General features: G+C 38.8%; 1 protein-coding gene across 11 annotated transcripts in view; it reads right to left on the bottom strand.

Annotated features, from left to right (window-relative positions):
- The window catches only part of phldb1b (pleckstrin homology-like domain, family B, member 1b), a 97,179-nt gene that overhangs the window by 13,949 nt on the left and 60,648 nt on the right, over positions 1 to 22,582 (bottom strand). For 4 of the 11 annotated variants that reach the window (XM_055166803.1, XM_055166805.1, XM_055166802.1 and 1 more), the window contains 12 exons: positions 11,110 to 11,412; positions 10,530 to 10,667; positions 9,891 to 10,028; positions 8,296 to 8,424; positions 6,564 to 6,719; positions 6,038 to 6,148; positions 5,794 to 5,883; positions 5,440 to 5,574; positions 4,334 to 4,438; positions 2,722 to 2,889; positions 1,077 to 1,193; positions 877 to 979 (listed from right to left, as the gene is read on the bottom strand). In XM_055166803.1, the coding sequence (XP_055022778.1) occupies positions 877 to 979; positions 1,077 to 1,193; positions 2,722 to 2,889; positions 4,334 to 4,438; positions 5,440 to 5,574; positions 5,794 to 5,883; positions 6,038 to 6,148; positions 6,564 to 6,719; positions 8,296 to 8,424; positions 9,891 to 10,028; positions 10,530 to 10,667; positions 11,110 to 11,412 (1,693 nt within the window). The remainder of the gene's footprint in view (positions 1 to 876; positions 980 to 1,076; positions 1,194 to 2,721; positions 2,890 to 4,333; positions 4,439 to 5,439; positions 5,575 to 5,793; positions 5,884 to 6,037; positions 6,149 to 6,563; positions 6,720 to 8,295; positions 8,425 to 9,890; positions 10,029 to 10,529; positions 10,668 to 11,109; positions 11,413 to 22,582) is intronic. The other 7 variants (XM_055166804.1, XM_055166807.1, XM_055166806.1 and 4 more) reach the window with 7 other exon arrangements.

Here is a 22,582-nt window from a genome sequence, read left to right as displayed (position 1 = left end):
CCGTGCATCAAAATGTGTTATCTGTGACAGGCCTAGTCAGATATTTCCCAGTGGTTAGATGGATGATGCAGTGTAGAAAAAAGTGAATGAGCAGATGTCCCTGTATCTGTCTACCTGCCACTCTCCCCTCACCGACGCTCTGTCTGCCGCTCAGGGGCTCTGTGGGCACCGATGCAGGAAACACAGAGACAGAAGTGAGCAAAGCCTAAACACCACACACACATATGGGCGACCCAGCACCCGTGGGTGAGAACAGACACCATCACACATTCAGTCTTATCCCTTTAGTGAAGCTCCATGTCTCTGTGTAGTGCTGTAACTCCATACACAACTTATATATTCAAACCACACTTACATTACAGAAACTACAGAAACTTTGGACAAATATATGCAAAAAAATGCACTTTAAAGGTTCACTATGTAACTTTTTGTTTGGGGTCCATTACTTGCTTGTTTCTATGGATATGTCATTGCTCTGCCTAGAATATTCCACAGTATAATATTAAACAGTTTTACCTTTCATCTAATCAATTGCAGGTAGTTTTATAGCTCAGAAATACATAGGAAAACAGTGGTGTTGTCCCTCCACAGATCTGATATGTAACTTGGTGTGGCCAAGATAGAAAGGTTTAATACCATATTGGAATCAATTAATACCATCAAGGAATAACATCTCCATGGATAAAAGCATTTGACAGGCCCTCTGCCAGAAAAGTTACACAATGCACCTTTACAGCCTACACACAATGATCTTCTCTACAAAAACAATTAGGAGAAGTTCTCAGAGAAGATTCATCCTCCGTGTGGATAATACAAATTTAATTCACTGAAATGTTGGAGTTACAGCAAAGGACATTTCAAAAGCAGGTGAGTTACCTTTCTGCTGTAGGGCCAGCTGTCTCTTGGTCTCGATGTCCTGAAGAGTCGCTGCCAGGTTCCTGGGCAAACTGCCAGTGCTGTTGGCAGCCAGCAGGGGGCTCTGCAGGGTCAAAGCCAGAGACACAGTTAGTACCATAACATCTGTCTCTGTGATTGTAGATTATCCTGTATTTAAGAGAGTGTGGTCATGGCTGTACCTTTGAGCTTGTGTTTCGCCCCAGTGTGGCCGCACCGTGGAGCAGGGGAGAGGCTGATCCAGACCTGGAGGTGAGGAGGGGCTGTCCCGGGTCACTGTCCAACTTTGAGCGAAACACCTGAAGAACAGATGAACAAAAGAATAAACATGTTGCCACCATCCTGCTTCAGTGAAGACGAGGGAATGATGCCAGACTTCACATCTGTTACAGCTGCAACCTGCAGAGAAACCTGTTGAAGCACATTTAGTATTACGCAGTCAAACGCTTACATAAATGGAGCTTCAATCCACTGTTAATTTCACTTTGTGAATAAAAATATCAAAGATGATGTAGACACACACAAGGCCTTTTCATTAAAGAGCTCTTTGATCAGACTTAATTCTGTCTTTTTTTAAGTACTGTAAGCTTCAAAGTCACTACTTCAAAGTGGTAGACATGCACTTATTTCAACTGACGACAGTTGGTTCTGATGACTCTCTGCTGAAGGCAACAAACCCAGCTTTATTTTAATACCAAAACAATTCTTCATACATATTACCACTGTTAAGTGGTTTGTGCACATTATAGCCACAACGAGGAGTCATCCCAACAACATATCTTATCCACTTACTTATCATTTCTATACTATGATTCTTCCACATAGACATACCACTTGGTTACAAACACACACACAAACACACAAAGTGAAGGGTTGCCAGTGCGTGTTGAAAGATTGAGGAGAAGAGAAGAGGAGCCAGTACCTGTAGCGCCGCTCTGCGATTAGGCAGAGACTTGGCTGGAAGAGGAGGGGGCCCGAGCTGACCAGAGCCCGCCATCAGCTCCCTGTACCACTGCTCTAAATCTACCTTAGGAAGGCGCGGCCTAGAGGACTCAGATGGGTACTGCACCATGAAGAGGAAATGAAGAAGGACAGGCAGAAACGGAAAAGATAGATTAGAAAGCATTCAGAGAGCTTGTATTTAAGGTGAATATTTCTGAAGCATGGTAAGCTAAAATTAACGTTTTAGTGAAAATGATTTGCTAAAATATGTGCACCATATTACGGTTGTCAGCTGCATTTTCTTGATACCCTTGAGCAATCCTCTCTATTTTACATTTTGTTAGTCTTAGTCTATTCAACTTCATCAGACCACTGCTTTTTTGCATACTAAAGGCTTATCAGCACTAAAACATGTATAGAAGGTTGTTTCCAACTGCACCCACAATAGGGCCACTGTAGTAAGTCTGTACCATTAAATTATATTACATTCAGAGGCAGAGAAATCTACAAAGCATTTATGATGACTACATAATCCAATTTTGTGGTGTACTGAATTTTAGTTTTGGATGTATTGTGAAGTATAATTAAAGGGCCCATATTATGCTATTCTGATCTATGTTATAATAAAGCTCACAAGAGTAAATTTTGTGTATATCTATATTGGACCTTTAACCACTTAAGTGGTAAGTGGTTAAATAGTGTCTGTATTTTGTCAAGCAACAGCATATAAGCTAGTGAAAAGTTTGAAATGCATGTTGTGTAGATTGAATATGTGCTAAAAGAAAGTCAGAGAAATTAGTGAGGAAAGGAACAATTTACAGCAGTTAGAACATCAAAATTTATAGATTAGGAGGCCAACATCACCAGCAGGAGACAGGCACACACCTCAACAGAGAGAGAGAGGGAGGAGCCATGGTGAGGGGGGAGGCATGGGTAGGCGGGGTCTACTGTTCCAGACTGCAGGGCCTGAGGTTGACGAAGCGGAGAGGTAGGAGACGACTCCACTTTGGGCATTCCATACATCTGATTTAACTGTCCCACTGTCACATACTCCTTCAGCGGGGACAAGAGAGGAGAGAGAGGGGGAAGAGAGGGAGGCAAATGAGCGAGGGAGGCAGCAGGAGGGCAAACATGGCAACAACACACCAAGGCTTTGAAGGAAAAACATGCAGCGTCACGGAAACTCAAGCAAAAACAACATCTGTGCAGCACTTAACTTCATCTGTCTGGATTTTAAAAACAGACAGATGAGAGTAAGCTTCCAGTCACAACATGGCTATTAAACATTTTCAGCTCAATTTCACTGAAAATGAGAACAGTTGAAGTGAAATAGAAAGCATTTTGGAGCAACCTTAAACGTATTTGATTGGCTTATGACATTAAATAGATGATGTAATAAGGATTTCTTTGCACGTTCCACACTTTTCTTGTAGATGTAATTCTTATGCAAGCAATAAATATATTTTGCAAGTTACACTGAACGTTTTGAGCAATGCATCTCATACACAGTTATAGATTTTCTCATATTAATTACATTTGGTGTTCAATATAGCTGTCTAGAATTCAAACTTGTGAATTAAAATAAAGTCCACAGTTCAGAGACCAGGCCAGCAGAGGGAGCAACATTGGCTGTAGAAAAAAAAGATCAGAGGGGACACACTGGCCCTGTCCTAATAATATTTCCTTGCCTCCTCCACGCCTCAAGTTCTCAGCTGTCAATCACGTCTACTGAGAGGAGAGCGCCAGTAGGTCGCGTTCAGGACATTTTGGAGTTATAATTTAAGTGCAATGGCCTCGTTTAACTCAATAGGAAGTTTTCAAAAGAACAGAAATTCCATTAATATACATAATGGGTCCACAAACCTGCAACTTGTGTCTTAGTCCTTTCAAGTAACAATATCACACATCACTCATTTGTCACATGTGTGTAATGCCACACTTTTGGATCCTCTAATGATTTTTTATTTTTTTATTTTGTTATTTGTGGAGAGAGAGAAAACTTTATGCCTTTATGCCAGTTTCAATAAAACGGGTCAAAACTTTACTGAGGACTTTTCACCATTGAAAAGATATAATAATATGTTAAAGGTTTATTGTGTAACTTTTCTGATGATGCGTCTGCCTCCTGCTTGTCTTTACCAAGATGTTCCACAGTATGGCATAAAACCAAAGAAGTACGTGATACCACCGGGCCTGAGGAGAGGCTATCCCACAAAAAGTATAAAAAGTATAATTTTCAAGGTATTCATCAGCAATGATTTACAGTCAAACATTCTGGGCAAAGCAAAAACATCTCCATAATACAAGCAGGTGACAGACCCTTCACCTGAAAAGTTACCCATTGCTCCTTTAAAAATTGCTACTTGCTATAGTGACTGTGCTTCTCTTCTCAGTGGGCAGGATTTACAAGTGAGGAATCAAGGAGTGGAGAAAGAAAAGAAAGACATTTGGGACGACACACAGAGATACAGTCAAGGAAGACAGGAAGTGATTGTACCTCGCAGGGAACAGCTAACGCAGTGTCTATGGCAAAAGTTTGACTGTGGGGCCGCCCGCTGTCGCTGCTGTACATCTTATACACATCGGACAGCTTCATGTACTCCTGAGCACCACCAGAGTTTGTATGGTCAGATAACACTACTGCAACACCATTCAATCCACACACAAATGCCACAAGGCCAAACTGTGAAACCAAGAAAGCAACAACACAAAAAAGCCGAGTGCAAACAAAGCTAGTGGTAGACACACACAAGGCACCAAATAAGAACCAGTGATCAGTGATGTAGTGTTGAGCAAATCTGGGTCAGGACGTTGTAATTGTTATAGTCCATGCATTTTGTTACTCTTAATACACAATGATTAATTTGGATTAGTCTATTATGAATTTAATATAATGGTCTGCCTACACAAGCTTAATGTTGAGATGGCTATATGGCTGCCATATTTCACAACAGAATCAAAAATCAGAGAGTAGGTACACTTACAGTATCTAGTAATAGAACAAATTGCCAATTCCATTTATTGGCTTTTACAAAATGTGAAATGGTGTTATCTGCTGCCTTTCTTTTCAGTAATCAATGTAAAAATGTAATTAGTTTAGCATTACAATACTTATTACAATTACTTTTTTTTTCCAAATTTGTGAAGCTCTAGATGCATACATATTGGATGCAAATTATGAACTTCAATCCACTGGGTGTCTAAATCAGTGGATACGCTGCAGTGAATTTGAAATTTTGTTCTGAGAATCAATAATATAAAGTTCTACCATATTCCTCAAATTTATCAAAAGACATTAATATATTTAAGACAAGACAAACATAAAAGTTTGAATTGCAAAAACATACCGGATGGTGTGTAGGCTTGCTGATACATGCTTGTGTGTACACCACTGAACACTACAAAGCCCATTGAGAGACATATTTTTACTGAAGCTGCGACTCACACCAAATGTCTGCACTTTAATATTGAATAAGCACTTGAATAAGCACTTGAATAAGCAAAAAAGCGACTTGACATTTAGCATAGGACCACATGTGCGATCACAGCCACAGGACAGCGACTGGGACAGACAGGTGTGTGCTTCATGCAGCTCAGTTTTACCTCTGTGGGGCTGCTCGGGTACAGCTGACACAGAGGGAAAGGGAGAGAGTAGGAGCGCGAGGCCCGAGAGAGAGAGGGCCGACTGGAGCGCACATCCTCCAACAAGACAGCATCGCTCATGTACAGTGCCCCCTGCTGTAAACAAGGACTTCAATCACGTCATCTCAAGCCCTTTATCTGTGCTGTAACAGGTGATAAACCTACCAACCTACTGTGTTACATTCACGCATTACTCTTATTAAAATATTGGTAAGTTTTAATGAGTCATACAGTTGGTTAAAGATCCTAAAAGAGCAATCAGTTGTCAGTCATGTTAAGTTTTGTTTAATCCGTTTTAGCCCTGAGGCGTGTTACCTCTCTCATTGCAGAGGAGGACTTTGGAAAACTCTTTCCTCCAGTCAGGCTGTGGTACCGCTTTTCCAGAGCAGACAGTCTGTCCTTTTCCTGAAATGGACACATCTCCATTAGAAATGCACTGAATAAGCCCAGGAAATAGTAATGCTAAAGGTATGTGCTCCTGTCTGATATGTTAAAAGTTGAATGGAAAAAAGAAACATAGTGTCCTCTCAGTTTGAGGTTGAGTTGAGAAGCTTTGTACCTTCTGAAGCATCTGCAGAGTCAGGGTCCGGTCTTTAGCCAGTCGTTCACACTCCTGAGAGGCCTGCAAGCCCAGCTGACTGGCCTGGTTTTCCAGAGCAGAAACTTTTTCCTAAAAAAAGAACAAAAATATGATGTAAATTATGTTATGTAAAACTGCAAGTTTTATACACACACACGCACGCACACACACACACACACACACACACACACACACACACACACACACACACACACACACACACACACACACACACACACACACACACACACACACACACACACACACACACACACACACACACACACACACACACACACACACACACACACATATATAATGTGCGAATGGTGGTGAACCAAACTTTATGATGCCTCTAAGAACTACTATTAAATTTCACTTATCTTTGAAATAAAACTATGATATAAATATACCATTTATAAACAGATTTGCCTGTAGCTGATTCAGCTCGACACAAAGCCTGATTGTTAAACATGAAACAGTTCAGTGAATGAGTTGTTCCCACCTTCCTCTTGGCCACACTGGCCTGGTACTCGCTCCTCTCCTGCTGTAGCTGCTGGCTCATGGTCTCTCTCTCCTCCTCCAGGCTGCTCTCACGCTCCAGCTGCTGAAACTCCAGGTCCTCAAACTTTTTGGTTCCTGCCTCCAGCGCCTCTCCGTCCTAACGAGGCCGCACACACAGACCCACATTACACCAGACTCTGGGCAGACACTAACTACAGCCTGTTTAGCCAAGCAGACAGCCATTACAGACATGCTTCTACTGGTACACAGTTCTGCTGGTTTGGGGCTAAGGAATTTGATAACTTATGAGCAATTACTTTGTCAAAATATTTTTTGCTTTCTTAGAAGGGACAAGTAACCCTATAGCTAAGTATGTACCACTTTTTTCCACTTTAAATGTTTAACTCGAGGCAGCTACATAAATTCCAAGTTTTACTTTGTGAATATATTGTACTTTTCATCTATACGGTTTCCTTTAGTTTTTCGTTCATTTTTGAAAAAAGATCACACCTTCTTGGTCTTTGGGAATAATAGCTGATTATACCTATGACTGAAATATAGTAACTAACTACTTACATAAGCTCTGGAAGTGTATGTAACATGTTCCCATACAGATAAAGCCCTATTATGTATAACAGCATTCATAAATCAACTACAAAAAACAAGGCTATTTTCTACAAGAGAAGTCACAGGATGAGAGGGAGTGACATCAAAGAATGGATCTAGTCAGGGCTTATGTTAATTGATTAGTGAGCGGTTAAGAAATTATTACATGAGCTGCAACAAACCACAAACAAAGCACAAAAAATCACACATGCACCGGGACCATTTGACCAGTGAAAACAGCAGCTGACAGGACAGGATCGGGAGTTCGTGCTACAGCAGAAAATAAGTGAAAGGGGTCTTAGCCTCTTAGTCATATTCATTGTGACAACAGCACGTCTGTGAGAGCATTAGGAGGCCATGTGTGTAATGTGTGAGGACCCATGTGCACAGGGCTCCAGCGTAAGGTTAAAGGTCACAGTAGCACCATATGACCAAGGGCAGGAGCAGAGAACTGACAAATGTACATGCTTTATTCTAATGAAGCCAGGCCGACACGGAACTGGACCGCTAACACAAAGCACAGAGATGCGTGTTTTTTGTTGCTTAAAATATGTTGTTTAATTTTTTTATATATATCTGAATCTGTTATATTATAGCAAGTTAATTTGTTTAGAGAAACACATATAATAAATTTGTTAACACTGTACCGGTAACACAGTGCACAGTGACTTAATGTTTTTGTTCCTTATTTTTTGCGCCACTGCACAGTCCATATCCATATATCCATTTCTTGCTTTAAAGGTGCACAGTGTAACTTTTCTTGTGATCCGATTGTTTTTCTTTTCCTAGAATGATCAACAGACCAAGTTACATTTCAGATCTGTGGAGGGGCCCCCTCTCACAGTAAGAATGCATGTTGTCAAAGTATATTGCAACCTGTAAACATTACACACAGCTGTATATATGCCATAAAATAATCCAGGCAATTACATCTGTATGGTGACAAACAGGCGACATACGATCCACCAGTAAAGTTACAGTGCACCTTTACATATTGCATATGCGTATGTGTATAGTGCATATCTTTTTTATCTTCACATTATCTTAATTGTAAATTAGAGTATCAATCTATGGGCCACTTCTTGAGGACACTGGGTTTGGTGCTTCTGCTCGACTGACAAACCCACCCTTTTGAGCTGTTCCTGCAACTGTTCGCGCAGGGACTCGGGGCAGTTATGAAGCTGGTTCTTGAGCTCCGCGTAGCCCTCCTGGAGGCTCTGCAGGGCCTGGCGCTCAGCCTCAACCTTAGCCCTCTCCTAGAAGACACCACACGCACGCACACACAGGCACACAATGGATGGACCGGGAGAGAGAGAGAAAACACGGCTCAGTACACGCCATGCAAAATCCAGGCTGCAGGGTTAGCAATAGCACACTTTTAAGGGGTCACAAATTAGAAATATCTTCTCGAAATTTAATTATTTTCAGCACAGCTCGAGCTAATCAAAAATGTATTTAAGTTCTGTTGGGCTGGGAAGTAATGGGCCCAATTTGGTAATGAATTTGAATAATAATGCAGGGAGGCACAGAAGGCAAGTAAGGACACAATCTAAACAGACAAAAGCATCACATCTCCTGAGTGCTGTCCTAGTTTTATGTTTCAATCAGAAAATTACAGCAAACAGTGGCCTCAAATAACTGGACCAAAATCAGGTAAAAATGTATATTAAAACATATATTTCTTAAAAGTTCTGACTCAGCTTATGGGTGCAACACTTATGCAGTTATGCAATAGGGATAAATTAATGTGCCAGGAAAATCAATTGTGACCCTGCAGTACAAATTAATGAAAGGTCCTATATTACACAATACTCACTCTTGAGAGCTTTAAGCCATGTTACAATGTGGTTACCTCCTCAAAAACATACCTGGAGTTGCATTTTGTTTCATTCACACATTTTTCACACATAATTTTGTATTATTAGGTTGTCTACATTTCCAGAGCTCAAAATGCTCTGTTCCACTTTGTGATGTCATGAAGCAGTAGTTTTCAAGTTAACAGCTACCTTTTACCTTTTGTTCAAAATACATATGCAGGATTTGTGATTTCAGGTTTAGTGTTACATGTGAAAGAACAAAACACAACTCCAGGTATATTTTAGATTAGGAAACATAGATCAGAAAATTGCAGAATAACAGATGAGCCAAATATAGTCTATACAATATTTCAATAAGAAATATTCTACAAAGGCACAATTCAAGTTCGGTTTGGTATGAGCATGTATTTATATATGTGAAGAGTAAACACATATTACAGAAACATGCTGAGAAATTGCCTATATTTCAGCTAATTTATTTCTTATCCTACCATCACATAGCACCAACCACTATAGAAGACAAGCAGTTTTTTTTTTCATATAAGCATGCAGGGTTTAGCTATCCAGAGGCAAGCAGAGATGATTGTGAGAACCGGAGAAGCAATGGACATCAGGGGTTAATGGATGCTTGTTAAAAGGACTTGAGAAGTGAAGTCATGCCAGATAAAGCACCCACAAAGAGAACCAAGACCTTAGTTTAATCCTATATACGGCTCTGATTTTAGGTGCAACTCCTGACTACACCAATATAACCAACCAGGAAAAAGGTAAGAGATCAAAGGAGGCTTTTAGAAGTCAGGCAGTGAAGTTCTGTGTGGAATAATGTATGAATGAAGCCTTTGTAGATTCAGACTTGAAGGTAACAAATGTGATATCCGCCAAGCTCCTTCCTTTGGCATGTCTACCTTGTCTTTCTCCCTCTGAATGGCGCTCTCCAGTTCATCCATCTTGTTTTGGAGCTGTGAGATGATGTCTGTTTCAGCCTCAATTTGATCGAGTTCTGCCTGTCTCTCGCCCTGTAGCAAAGCACGCTCCATTTCCGCCTGTGCAATTACAAAACAAAAAGATATTCAATTACTGGTCTAAACTAAAATAGTATAGTAAAATATCATAATTTTATACACAACTAGGTCTATGTGTTATTTCTTTGTCTGCATGGTGATGATCTATCATCCATTTATTAAATTACGGGTGTTTTTCATCGCAAACAGACAAGTCTCATGCATTATTTATTGTAAGCGGGGTCACCACAGATGTGACCTGCAAACTGGCCTGGTGGTGTCACTTCCAGTTCCAGTTTAATACCATACTGGAGTTAAAGCTATAATATCTCCATGGAAACAAGTAGGTGGCAGACCCTCTGCCAGAAAACTTACACAGTGCACCTGCACCCCATGCATTTCAGAATATGTTTTCTGCATGTTTTACTAGATGGACTTTTAGTTATCTTTTTCATAACAATATTAAGTTTTTTGATATTTTCAACAGATCTCATTTTAATCATTCAATATGATTTAGTCCCCATAATTTTTCCATCATGTTACCTCTTGTTTGGACTCCTGTAGCTGCTGTTCCAGTTCAGTCAGCCGTGTTTTGAGTTCATCGATCCGGGACAGGACACGCACCCGCTCCTCCTCCAGGTACCCCAGCTCCAGGCGACTAGAGCCAGGAGAGTCCTCATGCTGCAGCATCAAAGAAATGTCAGACAAGAAAGTCACAGTCAAAGGTGAAAGCAGCAATACCAAGGTCATTTTGATGAAGCTGCTGTATAAATGATGAAATCCTCTTCATGGATGTTTATTATGAAACTTATGTAAGATGCAAGACGTACCATTTACCATGCATCATGGGCAATAAGGTTCTATTTCAGGCCCTAGGGGTCATTCTGTTGTAATTTCTTTTACAGATCAAACTATTTCCAGCTGTTGGGATTCATGGTTTATCAGAGCAGTAAGATTGCCTTGCATATCCATCTCCACTAGGCATGGCAAGCTCAACAATATAAATGTGTTTTATCACTAAAATGAGTAATTATATTTATTTAAATAAAATAAATGCAAGTTTTTGAAGACAAAGCCAAGCAGAGCATTGCCAAGGCACATGCAGTCCTTCCGAGCCTCTGACCTGTCTGTCTCCATTTTGCAGAGCAGAGCCTGCGCTGGGCCCGGGGGACATCCTCACCTCCTGATGGGTGCTCTCAGTGCTGCTGCACTCTTCCTTCAGATTCTCCTCATCACTCTCTCTTTGTCTCTGGGCCAGACGCAGAGTGGACGAGGATGGTGTCCCTCCCAAAATGTCTACAGCGGGCCTCCCACATGTCCCCTCTGACAGTCCCCCGGGAAACCTGCTGGAGTTTAGGGGGTCGGGCCCATCTCCTTTGTTGTATTCTGCGCACAGGTTTAGGATGGTCTCTAGTCGCTGTCTTTCCTGTTGACACACAAACAAACCCAGAACATCAGATAACAGTCACACAGGGATGAAGACAAATCTCTCATAACAGACACATAACTTTGGGCTGAGAAACTAGGGCACAGGTTCAAAGCTTGGGCTCTCAGACCCACAGAGCCTCCTGTGCCAATCACAGCTCTGTTCTGTTCAGGAGCAGACGTGGAGTCTGCCAGCACCACTGAAACAACAGAGAGCTCAATCTCTCACATGGGGCACAGACTCGGAGTGCCCCAATCTGAGTCTGGTTGTCCAGCTGTCACTGTGTGAACCTCCTGGTAGAACGCACTGCTCTGACCTTCGACCTGAGCGAGTCAGCTGTTCCCATACAGAACCCCCTGAAGTCTCCGCCACGTCAAGCTGAGAGCAATATTAGCTATGTACAATCTGCCATTTTTCCAGTAACACATTCTAGCATTTTTGTAACAATGCATTTTAACAAAGTATACCGCCGAGTTCAGTTTCACTCGTTGTGTTAACATTGAGTCATTCAGGAGAAAAAGCACTAGAACAAAAGCGCAGGTTTATATTTTGTATAAACACCACTGGAAATAGAAAAGCCTCTGATAAGACAATGCATTATATTGTAAACAGTAAACTAAGCTTTGGGACCATGAAAGCATTGTTCCTTCTTGATCCTCTTATGCCTGAATTACATTTAAATCCAGCTCTTGTCGCCGAGGAACACCAGAGAAGCTGAAAACTCCCACCCACAAACACACAGCCTGCAGTTAGCAACATTTCCCACTGAAGGAGCATCTGCCTGATTAGCAGCTAGCGCGCCACCATTAGCTTTAGCCTGTAATCTAGGAGCAGTGGCTTTTAACTGTGTAGGTGGGAGTAATAGACCCCTTTAGGCTGATTTCTAAAAAGAGTTTAACTTTTTTGGCAGCTACTAACTACCCAAGTGTCCTCCCACTCCCCACATCTGTTTAGCGCCTCCATTTTTGTCGAGAAAGAAGATTAAAAGCTACAAGTGTCATTGTCTGCTGTGATTGCCAGGTTGCCCAGAGCGACAAGGGAACCCAAAAGATGAATAAGTGACTGGATCAAAGAAACATTTTATAGCTAAATATGTTTGGCGACAACATAAATCAACACCATGCACCATCAAATCTGCAGCCAAGTGACAGATGCCAAGCGAGCTAAAATTATGCTCTCCAAACAGTCAAATATAGATTTACTAGATGTTTTCTAATTAGTTTTATAGGCTATGAGGTTGCAGCTTCAAATTTTGATTAAGGTGGAAACAGGTCAGTGGGCTAATCTATGAAATACTGCCTAGTCTCCATGTGCTAAATACAGTGACACAAAATACAAAATCTAGAGCTACATGATTTTGGCAAAAAAAAAAAAAAAATACTGGGATTCTGTCCACATTCCACACTCTAGCATGATAACATTTGAAAGAAGACTGAAAGATGATATATGATTTCGATTCAATTATCTTCAATGTTGCATAATTACCAATAGCAAAAAAAACATGATATTCAGTTCCAGAAGTACTCACTCTCATGTTGGTTGTCTGTGCTGGCTCAACAATTGCAGGACACTGAGACTTGAGCCAAAGACAGTTGGACAAATACTGACCCTTGAAAGCTGGATACAGCCCCCAGTCACTGTCACAACAAAAAACGCCCATCGCGCCCAAAAAGAGGGTCTGTCAACCAAAATCTACAAGCTCTTACGTCATATATGCCTACTTCTTACTATTATTATATCACTTTTCCACTGTTGTATCAGATAGGAAGCAATTTGGATTTTATTAACTCGACCTATCATAATATTCTGTACAATCATTAATCATATTGTGACATTTTTAGCAATTCACACATTTTTCAATCAACAGAACAGCATTAAGCTAATCAAGCCTTCTTAAGTCCAGTAACAGCCAAAGTGCAAGGTCAACATTCAGCTTAGACATATTTTATGACCATAACACGATGCTCAATCAACCACATAGTTTTAAAGGAATGCACAGTTCCCACGCTCCATGAAGACATCATCCTCCCACAGACATGCTCCATCTATTGACTCAGGGATGTAGCTCCAAATTCTGGGCCCTGGGTACAAAACCTCTTGGTGGACACTGGGCCAGAACTACAAGTTCTCTAAATGAAAAATGCACATAACAGACTTTGTGAGCATGACTCCCTGGACTGAACCTTGAGTAAAAACACCCTTTATCCCCCAGTCTGACGCCTCTGCCTCAACCGCCACGTTTGGTCTGAAGATGAGTGCAAGAAAACTGTACACTTCATGATTTAAAAATTTTTTCATGATTTAAAAATTTAAAACTTTTTTGTATTTTTTTGTGTTTGTATTGTATTTTGAATATATTTATTTTTGCATTACTACTTTGTCATACTCATTTGACTGGATTATCATTGCTACATGCTGAAGGTATGGATTAGAAGAAAAAAATGGGCAGAAGACTAGCAGTTTGTTTTTAACATTGCCAGGAAGAGTCACTGATTAAATGCGTAAAACTTTATTAGAAAAAGATGATTTTTAAAGTTTATGTTGAGTTTGTATGGTGTAAAAATATTATAGAGTATATGTAGTATAATTATTGCATCTATATTGCCTGAAATGAACAAATGCCAATGTGAACAATGTATGCCTCTAGCTGTCAATCCTGCTCTTGCATCCTGCATACAGTATACCCTAGACATAGGCCTATAGAACCTTGGAAAACAAAACCTAACACTAACAAGATGTAGAAAATGGACAAATAAATAATCAAAAACTCTATTATTTGAATTAAATATATTACTAAGAATTGTGCCAATGTAGGAATATCTTAAGCATTTGAATGCATCAATATAACTGTCAGTTATTCATTTTTAAAGAATAAATATATGCTCCACACATTTCCTGTCAATATAATGCCCTAAATATACTAATTTGTAATTTCTGTATTTTATAACGGCAGTCAGCGTGCTTCCTTTGCCTCATGGGACCCTCTATCTCCTGTTTTCTCTTATACCACACTCTCCCCCTCCTCCTCCCCCTTTCCCTATATGCCCGGGGCATTTCCCTGCCTCTGCACCTTTGATCAGCAGTTCATTTTACCAGTGCATGCCTGGCTTCATCGTTACCGCATCCGTAACAACTACGTCACTGGTGTAAACACAAAATTTCATGCGTACAGTGTGTTATGTGTGTAAAGCAGTGAAGTTAAACAAAGGCTTGTTCTTTATATATAACTAGAGGGAAATTTGGAATTAGCGTCTCCAAAACAAACCTAGTTCAGACTGGGATCCTCTGAGGTTTCAAATGTTCAAATCCCATAAGGATAATAAAAGATGTTATAGTCAACTTCTTGCTTTCCCTTGGTGAAGATACAAGTGCCAAAACAGGAAAAGCGAAGAGGCTGCATGTATTTCTCTTGATAATAAAAATAAAGCCGGTGGTCTTCTTCAGATGTGACGTGCAGAGCTTAATTTGGCACAGGAAGGCGTTGACGTTTTAGCATCTCCACTCTGGCCCTAAGGGAAACCCTCTACTCAAATGAAGATGCAGTTATCATGTCAAAGACTCAGAGCCAAAAGACGTGCACTTCAAAGGGCACGTGCACTGATTAAAGCTGGGATAATGCTCCAACGTCGACATTGACAAAACAGTGTGCAGAATAAAGGCAGGATTAGCAGCGATTGTTCTTATAGGATGGAGATAAAGCCAAGAAGCAGGGAGTAACATGTGCAGCTAATTGCATCAGCTTTGTAAAGTTAAATACTTGTCGGGCACAGAAATATTGGATTAAGTATCACTGTACTCCCAAAAGAACAAGTCAACAACTGCTCCTTTAAAGGGCCCGTATTATGCTATTTTCTGATCTATGTTATAATGTTGTTTCATACACCTACATACACACTTCCTACACTTTCACTAGAATCATCTGGATCATTTTAGCCAATCTCTACTGAACTAAAAAGATAGCTGTAAATTTAAAACTACAGTTTCATGACAGTGCAAGGTGGAACAGAGTATCTTGAACTTTGGAGATGTAGACAGACAAACATGTGAATGAAAAACACAACTCCACGTATGTTTTTGAGAACGTAACAAGATTAAAACATGGTTTAAAGCCCACAGGAGTCGATTTTGCATAATTTAGCACTATTAAAAACATGAGGTGTCTATTGTATTTTTGCACTAGTTTTAAATTTAAATTTCAAAAACATGTTTCATCCTGTATGATGATTATTTAAAGAAGGAAGTATGTTTTAATTCCAGTGGTGGGATTGCAATATATGTAGCATTACCATAGTGAAAGTAAACTAGGTTATCTTAAGGGTGCATTCACACTTACACAATCAACACATCAAAATTTGAATAAATCCTTAACTAAATCTGGACTACACCAGGACTAAACCATTACCAACAGGACCAAACAAAATCTACATTCGGATTCAAACTGGACCTATTCAGAAAAAGAGTCAAGTAATAATATTATCGTAAATTATAAATTATAAACTGAATCACAGCCCAGTTTAACAATGAATCAACCAGATGGCATCTAATCAGTAGGACCCATGCTGTTTAACATCAGGGAACTTCTATTAAATCTCTACTTTAATCCTTTAAATTGCTTCTTAGGGCATGCACTGACCTTTGGAACCTTTTATGTCATCCACTTTCATAGTATTTATAAGATAATGCTTTTTATTATTCAACAGTGACATAGTATTTTGCATTATCTTAAAAAACCCTGTACTTCACACGTTCACATTCTCAGAGTTGGGTCCCCTATTGATAGATCTGACCTGTAACTTGGCCTGTTGATGTGGTTTGCTTGTCTCCAAGGAGATAGAAAAGCTGAATATGATACTGTGGTACAATCCAGGCAAATAACAATAACATCAAAATGTAGACAAGCAGAAAAGTTACATAGTGCACCTTTATTTTCCTGGACACTGTTAACCTAGCCAACTGTTCAACACATTGTAGACATAAGATTGCTGTACACATGTGTACTATAATAACAATGGTACAAAAATAATTAGACACAACTTAGATTTCAACATACCCCATGTTTAAATAATTGTGAAATGTACCTCCCACTTAAAGTCCATGTCTGTTTCCTACATTTATGTCACTCACCTGTGCTTAAAGACCACATATTACTCAATATACACTTGCAAAAAGCTCTGTAAATAAAATTTTATAGAACTAGAAGGTACTATAGAGCTTGTTACCACAACATCACATGGCCCTCTTCAAACACTAGGCACATTATGAACAGAACAACCAAAGTCTGGTTCAATTACTGGTATTTTTTTAAATATTACTAGACTATTTTGACTTTACCTTGAGGAGAGCCGCCATATTGTGGAGATACAGCGGCTTGTCTCTGGCCATAGATAGTACATAGAGCATGGTCTGACCTCGCCTCAATACAGGTAAGGTCCTGCTTCCACTCTGTACATAGAACTGCTCCATCTCCCTCTCAGTCCTCCTCTGAGACCACAGACTGAGGCTACTGTTGGCTACATAGCTCTGGACTCGGGTCAAGTCTTGTGAGAAGTCCGTGTGAAAAGGGGGCGGAGTCATGGGGTCAGAACATGTGGAGGGATGAAATGAACTGAAGTGGGAGGTAGTTAACTAAGAAAAGCAGAGGCTAAACACTTTATATGCACTGGATACCCTACTTTAAATAGGGCTATGAGTTCAATCCAGGCAGGAGAGCTCTACTACTCTACTACTACTAATACTACTACTACTACTACTACTACTATTAAGTTCATTATCCAAACATGGCTGTACTGTCATGGCAGTAAAACAGAATGAAGACATGAAGATATGGTAAATATGTAATGTAATACAGATTAGATGAACTAGTATGCCATAGCTAGCATGCCCTATATTTACAATAATATGCTTAGAAATGTATTTATGTATTATTGTTTTGTGTGTGTATATATATACATTATATACATTTTATATATATATATATATATATATATATATATATATATATATATATATATATATATATATATATATATATATATATATATATATTTGCATTACTACATTTCTATTTTAATTTTTACTTGTACATATACTTTTATATAATTATAATATATAATTATGCCTCATTTGTCTCTTGCTATTTTTCTACTTATTTAGAATTTATTATCACAATTTATATTTTTTCTCTTTGTTATTATAATATATTGTGATGTGTGAGCTACTGTGTCTAAATAATTTTGTATAAGTCTTTGAATATATTTGTTAATTGCTACAATAAACCATGTGAATAAGATTTTTTTTTTTCCCCACTTCTGTGTTTTAGGGACAAGTAATTTTTCCACATTGTTATAAAATCTACAGTCCAGCATTATTTCCACTAAAAGAAAAGCCCAAAATAAAAACAGCTACATTGAGCGATCTGTAAGGAGCCACAGGCTTCAGTGGAGAACTTTAACAGTTAAACAACACCCTCTAGTGGAGTAAGAGGGAGCAGACACCCAACAAGTCTTTGAAGCCTTTTGTAGTCAAAGAGATTTTATGATCAAAATCTTCAGTCTATGAGGTCAGTGCATGTTAGAAAGACAAAACCACAGAGCATCTTTTAAACTACAGCCAAAACTCCCCTAAGGAAACTTAAAAAGAGCTAATGTGACTCCTGTGGCCTGGTTTTGTCCCAAAGGAGACACATGCTGCACAGATTTACAAAACCATATTGTAGCTTTCCTTTGCATAAATAAATATAGGTTTAAATACAGTATTTAAGACAATGAGCCAAACTATCCCTGGGACTTCCATGCAGAATTTAGGGCCCCGAATCCAAAGACAAAATCATAGTAATTTAAATCATTATCATTACTGAGACAGAGGCAGGGCAGCAAATATTTGTTCCCAATGATAACAATGAACACTGCAAGCTCTGTGCATGGGTCATCCATATGTACTTGATATGTGTGTAATATGTGCAATACTGTACAATACAGGGAATACAAAGAAGACACTTTCTCTGCTATCTAACTCTATTCAAAGTATATTCTAATAGTCTAGTTAAATTGTTAGATTTGGATTTAATAATAATTTATCTTGATTTTGAAGGCACTGTTATCCTCCTGCTGTTCTTATACTTTGCGTGCAACACTGGAATTTCCCTATGGTCCCACAAATAAAGGTTATCTTTTATACAACAGATTGACATGTTGCTGTTTGCTCTTTGAGTGGTCTGATGTAGGTTTGGTGGTGGGTATATTTGGTTCTCCACATGAGGTCAGGATACATGCACAGTGTTGAGTTTGAGTGGGTATATTTGGTCTCCTAATCCATCTGGACAGTAGCAGATATGTGAAATATGCAGCAAATATTTCTCCTAATGTCACACATGTCCATATTTATAAACATCCGATCTGACAAAGCAGAGTTGAGATAGTCTGTAGTTTGCCATATAATACCAGTCGTGATAGATATATTTAAAAATTGGGGTCTCCCAAATCAAAGTGTCCCAAATCGAAGCTCTGGTTGTGCAATTTATTGAGTTTTAAATTGTGATTTCAATTATTACTTTATTAATTTCCAGAAATCTTGAATCAAAAATACAATTGATTTAATTCTGTTCAGAATTATATGAGCCTTCTTTGTGCCACTTTGAACTTAGATCATATGTACCTTTCTAATCTAAAAGACTTTTAACAACAATGTCTCAAAACATTACTAGCAGACATATGATATAAATGCATGTAAATTTTGACAATGTAAAAGTAATCGTAAGTTGCTTAAAACATGTGCTATAATATAAGAGTAATGATGTAACGTAAACATGTTTTTTAATCAATTTTTGGGCTTAACATTCTGAGAAAACTCCATTAGACTGATGCTCATGTGGTCGGGACTATTGGGTTCATAGGTCACATGTTCAAGCAGGAAGTAAAGCTACACTCTCACAGCAGTAACATGAGGCCTCTGCTGCTCCTCTCTGCGCGCTCTTGGGACAGGGCCAAATAGGTTTCCGCTGGGGACATTTGGGACGGTGGGACAGTAATACTTAGAGGGGGCATGTTCCTCAGACTGGACATGTGACTGGACATATGAAGTGGGCAGTGCCAGTCTGGAATCAGGACTGTCCAAACAGATGGACCTGAGGAGTCACTGCAGGACACTCATTAGACAGGGCTTACCTCCAGCATCAAGTGACATTAAAGAGATTAGGAAAAAAAGAGGTTAAATTAGGCTACACTACACTATCCACAGTTCAACACCTGTATCATTTAGTATGTTGTGACTGACAGAGGAATACAAGCACAAAAAACTTGTATGTACCTATATTGAATCAAACCGCACAAACCAAACTCCATATACAAGAGGAGAAGATAGGTTCATAATTATAGTTTGCTTCTCTTTGGACATTGTTCCTTGTGTTTTATGTTTAAATTACATTACACAAATTACACTACACATTTTTAAACTGCTCAACTAAACTAAATGAATGAATGTTGAATGAAACATTATAAAGAGGGACATGGAATATAGTTATCGATAAATGAAACCTATAAAAACATTATTTAAAAATACATGGACCATCAATGGACATAAAGAAAGTTACAGAGCTAGTTTAAAGTAACAAGGATTAGGTACACAGACTCCACCCAGAGATGTGTTAAAGCCTCCTTGCAATGTAAAATAATTCAGACATATATCATGTTAATATTGCCTCTATTTACCTACTAGATCAGTTTTTTGTTGCATACAAAATTTTATGCAGGACAAAGATAATGGTTGGACTTAATCATTTATGGTTTAGTTAGGCGCACCAACAGAATGGACAAACTGCATTGAAAAAATATACTGTTGTGGTGCCACCTTCAACTGAATTCGATCTGAGCATTTAGAAATCATAGCCTAGTTGAACCTTATCATTTTACGTCTCTGAATAATGAATAAAAGGCTCCGGGTCTAGTACAATCACCTTAACAAATAATGAGCCACAAAACCCTGCAGAACAGTTAACCTAACATGGTACAGTAAAACCTGTGGCCCTATGACATTATCCCTGGCCTATATTTTACAGTGCAGATTGCATCACAATCTTTGTACAGCGCACATGAAAGTAGCAGTACTGGTGTTGCCTGCTCGTGCCTTAGAGCTGTGTAATCCTATTTGATACCACAACAGGAGGGCTCTTTCTTGAGTAATTTCTTCACAGTGTATACAACTTTGTTTTGTAATCACTTGTATGAATGAGTAGCAGGCTGTGTGAGTGTGTGTGTTAAATCATTAAAATTCAGACGCTCCGGGGTAAACCAAATCTGTCATAACAGTGACTCAACTGTGACTAATTACAAGGCCTGAAGCTCTGGTCTCCTCAAGGTCTATACAGAAAATACAGCTCAGGAACTATGGCTACACAATTTATCGTAATCAAATAAAAAAAATAAAAAATTTCCTAAATTGTGCGGCCCTTAGCTGGAAGATTACTCTAAAACTCTCAATCTAGTCTAAATTCCAAACCTGTAATTTTGAACCTCTACATGTTGAAGTATATGTGATTATTTAGTCTTCTCTGAAATAATAAAGTGGAATGTGTTATAAGTAGGCACCACATGGACTGAAATTTGATTTTAAAGGTCCCACATCACACAAAATTGAGCTTTCATATATATATATATATATATCACAACTTACTAGAAAAACAAACCTTAACAGAACTCTACTTACTATATATGCTTGTGTTTGTTTCTGGATTCTTTACTTATTCATAGTAACTTCTCTTGACCTTGCAGGGTTCAGCTGTATGCACATAACTATAGTCAATATTTCCTCTTTGTGTGTCAGCGCCGGTACCAGGCCGAAGGTTAAAGTGACTCATAATATTTCACCTGGAACAAAGACTTAAGCCTTTGACAGCCTGTTGAGATAATTTAACATAAACTGAAGTGTTAAAAGCCTTCCACTGTAACAAAATTGAAAAAAATATATACTGAACCACCCTCCCTTTTCTTTCTTTCTTGAATTGTGGAAACTTTAATTTACTTTGCTGCACATTCTTATGAAATATGAATAAACACTGCATTTACATTAAAGGTGCATTGTGTAACTTTTCTGGTGGAAGGCCCGTCAAATGCTTGTCTCCATAGAGATGTTATTGCTTTGTCTGGAATGTTTAACAGTATGCTATTAAACCTTTCTATCTTCATGGAGACCAAACCAGACCAAGTTACAGGTCAGATCTGTAGAGAGGCAATCCTGCTCACAGTTAGAATACCTGTTTTTCTAAGTATTTTTGATCTATAAAACCACCTGTAACTGAATAAATGTAAGGTAGAGCTGTTTAATGTCATACTGTGGAACATTCCAAGCAGAGCAGTGACATATCCATAAAACAAGCAGGTGATAGGCAACCAAAACAAAAAGTTATACACACACCCTTAAGATTTATAGTGTGCAAGAAAAAAAGAAAGATAATGAATGAGTTAACAGCTTTGTAAAGTAAATATGTTGGTATAAAGCTGTTCACAAAGCATGCGACCATATGCAATATACTTTTAGATCAAATACAACAAACTACTCGACTACTAATATAATGTGTTCCACAGATTAAAGTGCCAGCTCATGTTACTGATTCATTCATCTTTTACACTCCAGGTTATAGGTTGTGGAGCCAATCCCAGCTGCTATTGCAATGGGGTGTTGGTAAAGCAACACAAAGAACAATGGCCTTACACTATATACACTTACATTCAGGGAATTTAAGATTTGATTTGTAGCAAGCTACACAGAGTCTAAAAAAAAAAAAAATCACAGGATATGAGGGAATTGGGATTACTCCAAATGACTAACTGAGTAGGCTGGGAATTGAACCTATACCTCTTGGTAGAGGGGCAGATATGATAGCCATTTTACAATCATGCAAAACTCAAATTGTGAAAATTAAAGATTAATTTGCAATTCCAGTTTCAGTCTCCTCTCAAATCTTAATGCTCTTGGATGTGTTAAAAATGTGAACTTTGAACAGAATCGTAAATCTAATCACAATGTTTGTCAGAAAATCTTAATTAAATATTTGCCAAATTGATCAATACAATGTCTGTAGAAAAACATTAAACACAAACAGTGTTTCCCTCTGTTAGTCTGCAAAGAGTCATAGAAGTTATTCAACATTTAAATTTTCATATAGCCAAATAAAAAA

Source organism: Boleophthalmus pectinirostris, unplaced genomic scaffold, assembly GCF_026225935.1.
Source record: "Boleophthalmus pectinirostris isolate CB_2022bp ecotype Guang Dong unplaced genomic scaffold, ASM2622593v1 HiC_scaffold_9, whole genome shotgun sequence".
NCBI classification, from domain to species: domain Eukaryota; kingdom Metazoa; phylum Chordata; class Actinopteri; order Gobiiformes; family Gobiidae; genus Boleophthalmus; species Boleophthalmus pectinirostris.
Note: the sequence above shows the minus strand (reverse complement) of the source record. Positions and strands in the feature narration are given on the sequence as shown.